Source organism: Carettochelys insculpta, chromosome 3, assembly GCF_033958435.1.
Source record: "Carettochelys insculpta isolate YL-2023 chromosome 3, ASM3395843v1, whole genome shotgun sequence".
Taxonomy (NCBI): Eukaryota; Metazoa; Chordata; order Testudines; family Carettochelyidae; genus Carettochelys; species Carettochelys insculpta.
This window is the reverse complement of record NC_134139.1, coordinates 43,578,755-43,592,459: the sequence shown is the minus strand read 5'-3', so window position 1 is coordinate 43,592,459 and position 13,705 is coordinate 43,578,755. Positions and strand designations below refer to the sequence as shown.

At 42.3% G+C, this 13,705-nt stretch overlaps 1 protein-coding gene across 2 annotated transcripts in view; it reads right to left on the bottom strand.

Moving 5' to 3' along the window:
* Window positions 1-98: 98 nt before the first annotated feature.
* TTC27 (tetratricopeptide repeat domain 27) overlaps window positions 99-13,705 on the bottom strand; it is a 173,887-nt gene continuing 160,280 nt past the window's right edge. The window contains exons 19-20 of one of the 2 annotated variants that reach the window (XM_074988550.1): window positions 11,943-12,043; window positions 99-2,471 (exon numbers count right to left, since the gene is read on the bottom strand). In XM_074988550.1, coding sequence (XP_074844651.1) covers window positions 2,349-2,471; window positions 11,943-12,043 — 224 coding nt within the window. In that variant the 3' untranslated portion in view covers window positions 99-2,348. The remainder of the gene's footprint in view (window positions 2,472-11,942; window positions 12,044-13,705) is intronic. The other variant, XM_074988551.1, reaches the window with a different exon arrangement.

Genomic DNA, 13,705 nt, shown 5'->3' with positions numbered 1-13,705 from the left:
CCATATAAGAAAGAGGGGCTTGGGAGATTTCCTTGCCTCTAAGGGATTTCCCACCTACCTCAAAGATGTTAAAACTTACCTTCCAGAGGTAATGAAACGGTAGGACTCAAAAATAATTCTAAAAAGCTTTTTTGTTCTTTTGGAATAAAAAGACTGTACCAGAGGTAGACATTCTTTTAAAAAAAAAAAGACCTGGGTGGTTGAGTCACAAGTCTCACTAGACACACTACTTTCAGTAATGCAAGTAGAACACTGCTATGTCTATAACTATCTATTCATTTCATAACTTTTAATTAACTATTCATCATGCAAATACCTAACTGCAAGTCCAATGCGACATTTGCTTGAAATAACAGGAAATAAAAAATTAAACTAGAATTTTCCTTATTTCTCACTTTCTCCTTTTGCATTCGTAGGACTGATCTAAATTATTTTGCATTTTGTCCTCTGCTATAAAGCAGGGTTTCCCAAACTTTATATAGTTGGAACCTGTTTTTTTCCAGTACCCTTTTTTGCAGCCCAAACATATAAATGTATATAAAAAATGAAAAATAAATAAATTTTCACTCATCATCATCTTCAATAACTGTGGGCTCGGTGCCCGGTGCTATCTGATGCCTCTCTATAGCCTTCCATCTTTCCCTACCCAGTGCAGAGTAGCTTAGTTTCTGTAGACTACTTCTGCACCAATCTACTATATTGTCTATCCATTCTCTGTGGGGTCTGCCTCTCCTATTTGAACTGTCCATTATGCCAAATAGCAGGGTCTTGATTTTTCATTCGTCGTTCATTCTGCAGATATGCCCAAATAGTTGTAGCTTCCATTTTATAAACTTCTGCAGCAGGTTCTCTTTCAGGTGTATCTTTCTATATAATTCCTCATTGGTGACCTTCTGCCTCCATCCTATTCTCAGAATCTTTCTATAACAACTCCTTTCGAATGCCAATATTCTTCTTTTTGAATCTTTTGTTATCACCCATGTCTCACATCCATACAAGATGCTGCTGAATACACAAGTTTTCAAGACTCAGCTTCATTCTTAAACTAATTGCTTTGCATTTCCAGATCTTATCCATCACCTTCAAACTCGCTCTTGCTTTCACTATTCTAGTCGCTACTTCCTTCTTACAGTCTAGATCATACATTATGTTGCTCCCCAAATATGTGAACCTCTCTACATTTTCTAGTTCAATACCATCAACACTGATTTTCCTTCCTATTCCCTTATTTCCAAATACCATTGTTTTTGTTTTATCAATGTTCATAATCAGTCTGTACAGCTTCCCTTCTTTGTTTAACACCTGCACCATTTTCGCTAGCTTCTCCTCTCATCTTCCTCAATGGTAACTATATCATCTGGGAACCTCAAGTTGTTAATTCTTTTCCCGGGCACAGATATCCCTTCTACCTCTTCCTTGATCTTGTCCATTGCTCTCTCCAGATGTGCGATGAAGATACTTGGTGATATTGGATCTCCTTGTCTCGTACCTCTACGTGTTTTAAACCAAATTCCTAACTCCCCACATGTTCTCACCGCTGCCTCCGCATTGTCACTGATATCCTTCAACAACCGCATCAGTCTGCTATCCACTCCATATGACTCCAACACTGCCCAAGTCACTTTCTGATCTATACTGTTGAATGCCTTTTGAAAATCGACAAAGCAACTGTATACAGTCTTGTTCTTTTGTCGAGCTTTTTCCACCATCAGTCTTAGTGCCAATATCTGCTGTATGGTACTTCTATCTTTTCTGAATCCCGCTTGCTTGTCTGAAATTTTCACTGCTTATTATTTATTCATAATAATAGTACATAATAATATAAATCTTGATATAAAATACTTAAGCGCTGAACTTAATTACACAGGAAAATATGAAATGTACCAAATTAATAGGAATTTGCAGGATAATTTGTATATTCTCTAAGGACCAGTATTTTTTTCCCAAGGACCGGTACTGGGCTGCAGACCACACTTTGGGAAACACTGCTATAGAGCATAATTGGGTTGTTTCGCTCTCTTCCACCTCTAGCAGTATACAGTTATGGCCTGGAGCCAATTATATAATGCACTCAGGCAGAACTGATCCTAAATAAATCTTATAATTATAATCAATTATACTTCAGAAAACCCAGGCCCACAGAAGCACACACACAATTTCAAGAGACTTAGTAGACATGACCTTAAAACAGCTTAGAAACTTGGGGAATCTATAAGAACATTAATATATAGGAAAACATTTATTAAAAATGTGTGTTACATATTACAGTTATTGCAATTTCATCAGCAGAAACTGGAGCAAATAAAGCATATCTTGTGTTTCCTTCATGAAATCTTATCTTCTTTATCTCAGCACTGATTCCTCAACTGGTTGCTCATTTCTTGCAGTTCGGCAATCATGTTGTCCATAGTTGTTACTTCATCAACTAATTCACTGGAAACCTCACTGCTTGCTACATCCACAAAAAGTTGCTGTATAATTTAAAAAAAAAATTAACTATATTTCACAATAATCGTAACAGTCGCAATATTTTAAATTATATGCAGTGATATTGTCCTACAAAGAGGATTCAAGTCCCCTCATGACTTCTGAGCTCTCTCTCTTTTTTTGTTTTTGTTTCTGCAACATTCCCCATTCTCTCTCTCATTTTAACTTGACCCACCAATGCCACTTTGTGGTAAGCAAACAGAAGGCACATACAGAAGTCAATGTCTATCGTTCTCTCCTCAGACTCAGTACACTTGATCTTCTCCTGTCTGCTCACAAAAGGTGGACTTCTGTTAAGGCCCACTCCTAGTCCTAATGAAATCTAAGGAGTTTTACCATTAATCTCAGTAAGTAGGATCAAGGCTCTCTCTTCACACTGCAATTCCCACAACATAGTTACATGGACTAACTTGTCTGCCAAAGTAGAAGTTTTGTATTGTATATTACTTGTTCATTTTTCCTAATATGTTATACTGTATGTCATTTATTCCAGATTGCCAAAATAAACATGATGCAACATTTTATATCACAACACAAATGGGTGGCTGTAGGCATTAGTCATTAATTAACTCAGTCAACAAAAAACAAGAAGCTGAAAGGTAATAATGCTAAACACTTATACAGTGATTTATATTTTTTAAAAATATTTAAAATTTCACTGTCGTCAAATCCTGTAAAATATTGTAAACTCTCCTTTACTAACAAAAAAGTGAGGCAGTGAGGCAAATGATATGCCTAAAGCCATACAATGTTAGTAGTAAGACTACTATTAGGCCTCAAGACTTCCTGAGCAACTTCTTTGTACCACCCACTAAAAGACCATGCTACTGGACAGCCACGTTCTGCAACTCGAGTCATGTTGCTCTCCTCACATTCATCTCACTAGAAATGCATGGGACTATTTGAGAAGTGAAGTAACATTTAGCAGGAATATGGATGGCAGAATAAATGTTCTATTTGTGGCCAAAAGGGAAATCTGGCCATAAATTTCATGTTTGATCCAAAGAAAGCGTGTAGAATGATTCACTTTGTAAAACTCAATGACTAAATGACAGAAGGAAGCCTCAATTTAGAGAGAATAAAACCTAACCAAGACTATAAGTCTTGTTATGGGATATATATGTCAAACTATATATAGTCAAACTATATATATATATATGTCAAACTATAAGAAAATCAGATAGACTTATAAACAAAAATGTATCAGAGAGTTCTGAACAAGAACCCCAAACTTCCTTTATGAGTGCTTAGCCACTGAATAAAGAATTCCTTCTTACAAAAATATAGATTTACTCATTTAACAACTACAGATAAGGATTTTTTTTTGACTCTCAACCCAGTAAACTCAATCTAGGAAGTTGACAGGAATGTCAGGTTCTTTCTGTCTAAAGCAGCTAGTTAACTTATATTGGCTCCACAGTACTTACATTACACTGACTTTTTAAAAAAATCTGCTACTTTCTTGATGTTGTTAAAGAATTCAAATCAAATAGATATTCATGATTTACTTTAATAGAAAATGTACTGACTTGTCCCTATTGCATGTACTGATCAGGAAGCTTTAGAATTTAATCTTTAGTTATTTTCTTTGCTTTTTCCTTTCTTCTAAGAACAAGTCCCAACCCTCAGACTCAATATCATTCTCAGTGCCTTGAAAGAAAAGTACAGGTTGAACCTCTCTAATCCGAAACTCTCTCATCTGGCAAACTCTGTAACCTAGCATGATTTTAGTTAGCCAGACAACCATGGATGTGGCCAAGTTTCCCACGGTCCCATAAAGTTTGTTTACAGCCACCAGTTCTGGCTCTCAGTGTTCTATGCTGTTGTTATTTATCCCTAAACATCTTTTAAGAGCCCAGTAACCAGTGAAAATGTTAGTAATGTGCTACAAAATATTGACCTCCCATCGTCTGGCAAGTTCTCTCATCTGGCACTGATCAGGTCCTGAGGGGGCTGGATGAGAGAGATTCAACCTGTACTTTGTTCCTTTCTTTAAAAATCCCCAATCATTGAGTCCTCAAACTAAAGACATAAAACAGGTAGAAAAATGTCTGTGTTGTAGTTATTACTGAGCAGACACTTTCTCTCTGTCTCTCTCAATGGGGGTGTTTTTTTTTTTAAAAAGCAAAAAAACAAAACAAAAAACTTTGGTAGTACAATGTAGAGTTTAAAATTTAAGACAAAGAATTAAAACATACAGAAAAAAACAATTTATATCAACCAATCATCTTTTTCTCAATCAATTTAATTTCTGTTAGACACACCAGACACTGAGACACCCTTATCTGCCAAGAACATACAAGTTAATTTCATCAGTAACTTCTGGAATTAAGAACACATTTTACTAGACTCTCCAGTTTTTAATCTTCCAAAGATTGCACCATACAGTGTGATTTAAACCACCTGGACTTGTGTTTATATTTCTCATGCCAGGGGCTCCTGCCTCCTTTAAAGAGTCATACTCAGTCTAAAGAAAAGACACAAAGTGCTGAATCAAAACAGAACACATAAATGGCAATAATTTCCTTGTATTCCCGAAAAGTACATGAGTTAGCATTTGAATGAGTCTCATTAGTCATGGAGTCAGCATAGCCAGAGACAAATTTCCTAGCCCCAGATCCTTAAATGATAGTACTTAAAGAGTGAAAATCAAGTTTAGACAAGTTAACCAAGTTTGCAATGTATATATACACACACACACAAAATTTATTTCCTGTAGTCTATTATAGACATAGGGTGAAGTGGTCTTAAATCATGTAGAAACATTAATTTTTATTGATCAAAAATATTTTCAGGAGTAGGCCGTTATTAAAAATAAAAGGAAGTTACTCACTCTGTGCACTAATGATGATTCTCCAAGATGTGTATCCCCCAGGGTGCTCCATTCTGGATGTTGGTGTGTCCTCGTGCTGACACTCAAAGATACTTCTATAAGCGTGGTTTCCCACACTGTGCATGTGCAGATGCAACTCTTTGTGCTTCCTGGTGCATGTGGTACAGACTCCTCAGTTCCTTCTCCACCTGACAAATAAGAGCAGGATACTCCAAAGCAGGGGACAGACAGAGGGAAACAGAACACCCACAGAGAGAGACATCTCAAAGAACCATAGTTACTGCACAGAGTGAGTAACCTCCTCTTCTTTGAGTAGTGTCCCCGTGGGTGCTCCCTTCTGGGTGACTAGCAAGCAGTTGTCGCAGAATGAAGGTGGGTTTGGAGCTCAGTCACTACCACAGTAGACACTACAGTTTTTGGCCCACTTGAATAGAAGAAGCGATGTTAGACGAGAGAGCATAGTGTTGGGCGAACGTGTTGCTGGAAGATCATGTGGCCACCTTACAAATGTCCATGAAAGGCACATTCTTGAGGAAGGCAGTAGTGGGAGACATGGCCCGGGTTGAGTGGGCCATGACAGTACCCAGTGACTCTCTATGATGAAGAGAATAACAAGTGTGGATGCAGGAAGAAACCCACTTTGAAAATCTTTGAGATGAAATGGACAGGCCTTTGGATTGTTTTTGTGAAGGGTAGGAAAAGCCGGGGAGACTTCCACCACAGCTTCATGTGGTCAATATAAAAGGCTAATGCCTGATGGACATCCAATGAATGCCACACCACGTGTGTAGGGTCAGAATGTGGCTTCAGGAAAAAATGCAGGTAGGTGGCTCGGCTCGTTGATGTGAAACGGTGATGGAACCCTGGGTAAGAACTTAGGGTGAGGTCACAAGCTGACTACCTTTGGCAAAACAGTGTAGAGGGGCTCTGCCATTAGGGGCAGCCAACTCCCTGATCTACCTGGCCAACGTGATTGCTACAACGAAGGAAACCTTCATAGACAGGTGAAGCCAGGAACATGTCACCAGGTGCTCAAAGAGCAATTTCATAAGGCAGTGAAGCACATAACTAAGGTCCCAATGAAGAGCAGCAGAGGAGGTGCAGGGAGTGGGGCAAACTGCCAGGAATGTGTTCTGAAGGCCAGTTAGGAAACGCTTGGTTATAAGATGGGCTAGGAACAAAGGCCCCTCTTCAGGCTGGTGAAAAGCCGCTATGGCCACAGCATGCACCTGAACCATGCTGAAAACTAAGGCCTGACTTATGCAGGTGCAAGAGGTAGTTGAGAAGGACAGGCAAGGGCGCAGTATGAGGAGGCACAGAATGGTGTGAATCCATCCAGTGGAAAAACCACCACCACTTATAAAGTTAAGATCTGCATGTCTACTCCCGTCTGCTGTTGATGAGAATTTTCGTTATTTCCTCAGAACAAGTGGATTCAGCATGGCGGAGCCACGAAGGAGCCATGCATGGAGATGAAGCTTGAAGGAACTGGGATGCTGAATATGGCCAAAATCCTGAGACTGAAGGTTGCGGCGTGGAGGAAACAGCTAAGGAGCTGCTACTGACATTCAAAAGATGTAATGGTACCACCTCTGTCTGAGACAGCTGGGGCTACTAGAATAACGAGAGCATGGTCTTGTCTGACCCTGAGTAGCAACCTGTGGAGAACTGGAGTGGGAGGAAACACAAACAGGAGTGGAGTGTTCCATGTGATGGTGAAGGCCTCCCTGAAGAAATGCTTGCCAAGCCCAGGCCTGGAACGGTATTGGTGACGCTTCATGTTCTGTCTGGTGGCGAACAGGTCTACGTGAGGATAACCCCACAGCTGAAATACCCAATTGAGAGCTGCCGTGTCGAGCTCTCATTTGTGGTGGTCCATGAATGTATGACTGAGGGCATTAGCCATGATGTTGAGAAATCGAGGGAGATACATAGGTACGGGATTGATCTGGTGTAGGGTGCACCACATCCAGAGTCTTATGGCCTCTGCGTTGAGGGAAGGTGAGCGGATGCCCTGCTGTCAGTTGACGTAATACATGCATGTGGTGTTGTCAGTAAGATTATTGATTTGCCAGCTAGAAGGTGCCGGAAGTGTTTGCAGGCGTAGCAGACCACTCAAAGTTCCAACAGAGTGATGCGGAACATCTATTTGCTGAATGACCACCTGCCCTGTACCGTGTGATGATCAAGGTGTGCTCCCAACCAAGGAGAGAGGTGTCTGTGGCAAGAGTGACCAACGGTGGTGGTTGGTGAAACGGCATGCCAGCAAGAATGCTGCCCAGATATGTCCACCGTTAAAGAGAGGCAATAACCCGTGGAAGGATTGCCACTGACTTGGAGGCCAATCACATTTGAAGGCAGTGCCTGTGAAGCCTGCCTAGCCTGACCATGTGACTGGTGACAGTCATGTGGCCTAGTAATGCTAAGCAGGTGTGTACCTTACTGGTAGGAGACAGATATACTGCTTGAACAAGATTGCACAGAGTACGAAATTTTTGAACAGGTAGGAATGCCGTGGCTGTGATGATGTCTATATCTGCTCCTATAAATTCTAGTGTTTGAGTCGGATGAACTGTGTACTTTGTGCAGTTGATATGGAAGCTCAGACTGAAGAGAAGGTGCATGGTGAGGTGCACCATATGTCGTGCTTCGGGAAGTGAAAGTCCCCTTTGTGAGGCAGTCATCTAGGTAAGGGAAGATGATGATCCCTTGATGATGAAGGTGAGCAGCCACTACTGCCAGGGTTTTGGAAAAAAACCATGCTGTTGTGGAAAGGCCGAATGGGAGGACTCGATAGTGATAGTGGGAGTGCCCCACTGTAAAACGAAGAAAATGTCTGTGAGCTGGATGGATGGTGATCTGCAAATACACATCCTGTAGGTTGAGGGCTGAGAGCCAGTCATTCTTGTCCAGGGCCGGAACAATGGTAGCAATATCTGTACCTGAAATATCTGTAAATTTTAGGGCATACTTGTTGAGTTGTGTGAGATCTAAATTTGGTCTCCATACCCTTTTCTTCTGAGTGAGGAAGTAAGTGGAATAAAACCCCCTGTCCTGGAATTCCTGGGGAATAGGCTCGACTGCCCCCAAACTGAGATGTTGGATCTCCTGGTAGAGGAGATTCTCATCAGAAGGGTCCCTGAAGACTGACAGGACTGGGGGCAGGTAGGGGGCATGGAGGTGAAGGTGATGGAGTATCCTTTTTTCCACCAGTTATGACTTACATCTGTCCATGATGATGGACTGCCACTGATGCACAAAGGGGTGGAGATGGTGGCAGAACGGTTGAACAGTGCTCAGTTGGAATCGATGGATGAGACACTCAACCAAAACCTCAAAACTGCTGCTCTGAGTGCAGAGTGTGGGATGCTGAGAGTTGCTGGCATTAAGGCTGCCTGCCTGAGCAACAGTGCTGCAGTCCGTGCCTTTGGTGTTGCTGCTGGAACAGGGGCTGTTGCTGGGACTACTGATACTGGTCCCGAGGGCACCGAAACAAAGAGTACTGAGCCTGTTTAGTTGGGGGTGTGTATATGCCTAAGGGCTGCAGCGTTGCTCTCGAGTCCTTCACTGGGGCAGGGGGCTGGACTCGATGGCCTCTCGAGGTCCTTTCCAGTCCTACTCTTCTATGATTGAATGAAGGACCTCGTCTGTTTTGTTGGAAAATAAGTGTTTGTGGTCAAATGGTCCACGACCTTGTGTTGGAGTTCTTTTGGCACCCCTGAAGGGATAAGCCAGGAGATATGGCGCATAACTACTGCCAATGCGGTGACACGTGCCGCCATATTGGCAATATCCATAGATGACTGCACAGCTGGGCTGGCAATGGTGTGGCCCTCCTTGGTAATGGAGGAGAATGTCTGTTGCTGGTGTTCCAGTAGGGCTGGGATAAGTTCCTGCAACTTAGAATAGTTCTGGAAGTCCTAATCAGCTAGCATGGATGTGTAATTGGCAGCATAGAGTAGCAATACGCTGGATAAGTACACCTTACGGCCCTTAGTGCTCTTATTCTGGAGCATGGACTGAAATGATTTTGTTTTGTTTCAGACCACTGCCACTACCAAAGAGTTGGGAGATGCATGGATGAACAAGAACTCAGCATCCTTGGGTAGGACAAAATATTTTTTAACCGCCCATTTGTTGGTAGGGATGACAGACGCTGGAGTTTGCCACAGGGTCATAGTTGGGTCTACGACGGCTTCCATTCTAGGTAGTGTCACCTTTGAGACCAATGGGAGTTGTATCGTATGGAGTAGTCTATCCTGTTTTACTGAGACCTCGTGGTGCCCTTACCCAAGGATTGCGCCAACTGGAGGAAGTAGTCCTGGAACTATTTGGCTTTGTCAGCGAAGGAGGGTGACCTGGTGAGCACCACATCGTCTGGGGACAAAGAATATGGGTCCAAAGGGGAGGCCCCCTCCTCTTTGGAGAAAGACCTTTCGGTGCCAGGGTGCTCTGATAGAGGGCACTGTGCTATAGATGGCAGGCACAACTCTGACAGTGAGGACAGTGCTGACTGAGTACGCTGGTGCTGTGTTGATTTGGAGCATCCACAGAAGAGGAAGATGGTACAGCCCAGTGGCTGGAACCAGTGGCGCATCCTGACACGGACGAACAGGGCTAGAATGTTGAGATGAGAAGACACTGGCCCCATCAGATCTGGCACCCAGTGTCAGTGGTCTAGCCTGTGAGGCAAACAATGATGCCAAATGGTGGGATCGGCACAGTGAAGACAGCAGTCAAGGTGATGAGCAGTGCTGGTGAGACGGTGTTGACGAACGCCAGTGACTGGCCAGTGCCAACATCAGCATCAACTTCCCTGGCGCTGGTCCCTGATGTGCAGAGGGTGTCGACAACACCCTGTGCCTGTTGCAGTGCTGCACTGTCTCCTCTGGCAACTGGGAGTGGGGAGGGGTGTCCACTCTGGAGTTTTGTGAAGCACTCAGTTGCAAGAAGTGTGAACAATGGTGCTTTCTACAAGGTGCAGCGGTAGGCACAGACACTGTCTTGGTCTGGTTGATCTTGGCCAGAGGACAGCTTGCTGGTGCAGAGGGCATCACCGGTGCCGATGGTGCTGCTGATGCCAAAGAAGTCAACACTGCAGGTTTTTGTTTTGTCACTGAATGCTCCCATTTTGGCATTTCTGGAAGGGACAATGCCAAGGACCCTGGGACGGTTCTCCCTTCTGGCATGGCCCATACAGTTGGCACCAGAGCCCAGGAATGGGCTGAACAGGGATCCCGAACAAGTGCAGGAGACCCTTTAGAGGCCGGGGAAAAGTTGGAGTCATCACCCCCGTTGGAGATTTAGCCTCTGGTATGTCTGAGGCTGTGGCTGTAAAGACTTCTCATATGGGAAAGTCTTGAGCTGATTAGCTTGGTCTTTTCAGGCTCTCACCATGAGACTCGAGCAACATTGCAGGATTGCATTTGGTGGCCTTCACTGAGGCACTTGATACATGAAGCGTGGCCATCTGAGGTGGGCATAGCATCATTACATGTGGCACACCACTTAAAGCCAAGGGAGCTTGGCATGGCAGTGATGCAGCCAAAATTTAACTATCCAACTACAATTTTTTTTTTTTTAAACAGAACAAGGACTGAGAACTTGGACTAGGGTAACGACTAAGAACACTAACAAACTAATTAAATTCACTCTCTTCATAGAGTGAATTGATGCTTTGTCTGCAGCAGAGGATGGTAGAGAAGGAACTGAGGAGCCCACACAACGTGCACACCAAGAAGCATGAAGAGGTGCTTCTGCGCGTGCACGGTGTGGGAAACTACGGCTATAAAAGAATAGCTGAGCAGTGGCTTAGAATTGAGCACCCATGGGGACACTCTTGCATCTGATGAAGCGGGTCTTTGCCCATGAAAGCTTATGCTCCAAAATAACTGTTAGTCTATAAGGTGCCACAAGACTTCTTGTTGCATTGAAAGAAGTACACCTTATACAATGCAGTAAAGGGAAGAAAAAAAGTGAAAGATGAGATGTTGATGGTTGTCCACCACAGAATTACAGATGACTGTGTAATTACAAATTTTCAATTTTCCTTTTCAACTGTCACATTTTTAGGGTATTTGCAAAAAAGTTTAGTGTTAACTTTGTTTACATCTAACTCCAGTTTCAAATATGCTGTCTAGAAATTTTTGATGAAAAGGTAGTAATTGCCAAGTTTCAATAATTCTCACTGATATTGAAATACGTGCAGAATTGGACCCCACTGCTTCTCGAATGGTCTCCCCCAACACTTTTCTACCCAATATCGCTCTCATGGCCATCCATTTATGGAAAATATTCCAGAAGGGAAACACAGCTGGATTTCTGAAGCCTTCCAATCTTCCAAACCACCAGTGCCAGTTTGTCTGACATCTTCCAATAAAATTCTAACCTGGGCAAGAATAGTCATGTGAAATTTCAGGATGATTAGTTTGGTTTTTGCAAAAATGGGGAGAGAAAAGAATTGGCTTATAATAGTGACCCTTAAAGGAGAAATGAGTGTCCTGCTACAATGTAATGTGATTCATAGGCATTATCTGGTCCGTAAATTTCTTCTATTTAGAAGATGGGCTGGAGGATCTGCACTAGAGATTTTTCCTTAGACACACTACTAAACCAATCTCACCTTTGCTTTGGATGACAAGCCACGCAGGTTGAGTCGAGCTGAAGAAAGTATCTGCAAAGCTTCCTGGTGGTTAGATTTGTATTTACTGCACTTTATTGCCACTAAAAATAAAATAAAAAAAAATGGGAGGCAAGGACAGTTAACACTATGACAACAGCCTGTACCTAATAAATCCAACAGTTCGTCACAACACTGAACAGCTGTCATAAAACATTTTGAACGTAATATCCCACAAAGGGGGAAATGATTAAAAACGGTAAGCTTGCATAAGGAAAAACCAAAACCTTTAAACAAAGGTATGCCCAGTTAAAGTATCTTTTAGGATTTCTTTACCTGTACAAATTATACTCACTACTTGTACTGACAGACCAAAAAGTCCCATACACCTCCTCTAGATGCACTGTGTGTGTAACACATTCCTTAAGATAGTACTATAAAATAAAACTTTAACCCTGACCTCATATTTCTCTATCAGAAAACACACCACACCACACGTTTCACTGGTGCACAGATGTCCAGATGTGCGTGCTGATTCTGATGGTACATTCAAAGAATTCAAGGGGATCACTGATGCATTATTTTACTTTACAGGAGCTATGTTGGTTAGTTACCATTATACCAAGAACATCCAGGTGGTAAATAATCTTATTTCTATTATTTAAAAATTTGAATTACCATTTAAGCCCATTTATGGGGTACTGAGGTAAGGCTTATTGGTCTATAATTCTCACCACCATGCTATGCACTCTTTTATAAAATACATCAATCACTACTGCACATTTTCATTAACAGCTCAAACACATCATTCTCAAATTCCTTCAATACTTCTGGATGTACCACTTGATTCTTAATTACTTAATTGGTACATCTTAATTTGTCAATATATTCCAGCATCTCACCTTTCAACAATTGACTCCCTGACAGTAGCTCCTCTTTAAAGAGGAGGTTACCTACTTGTAAAGGGAGGTTCTTCATTGATATATGGTGCCTATGTGCATTCCACTGAGGGTTTTATAAAGATATACATGTCCTATATGTCCAAAGCCTCAGATTCTGAAAGCAGTAGTGTCTATTGGTCTGCTCATATGCCTTTGCTCTGCCTCATGATTACACCCAAGGCAATGAAGGGCATGCAGGGAACAACCACACCCTCAAATTCTTCTCCACAGTGAAACAAGAAATCTCCAGACTACAGGAAGGAGGGTTGGATTGGAATAAGTGATGTTCATCTTGAAGAAGTGATGTTCCTTGGCTGAGGTGTGGGGCTTTTGGAAAGAAAGCAGGTAAATGTACGGGTTGATTGAGACGAAAATGAAACACCACCTTTGGCAGAAACTTCAAGTGCAAGTTTATGGGAATTTTTGTCCTTATGGGATTTGGTAAATGGGGGCTTCATTATCATTTCCCCCAGTTCGCCTATCCTTCTCGCAGAAGTAATAGTTACTAGGAATGTGACCTTCATGGGGAGGAGAGATAGGGAGCAGAACGCTAGCAGCTTAAAGGGTGCTTTCATCCATGTTGTGAGGACAAAGCTGAGGTCTTATTGGGGGTGGGGGCAATGGGTTTAATGGGAAGCTAAGTTTGTTAGAAGCCCTTGAAAACTTTGTAATCAATCAAGGCAAGCATAAAGACAAAGGATCTCTCTAAATGGGGGTGTAAAGCAGTAACAGTTGCCATGTATACTTTGATGGAGTTCAGAATGAGTCTTCATTGCTTCCAGCACAAGAGATAATTTAAGAGGAGAGGAATGTCCATGCCTTCAG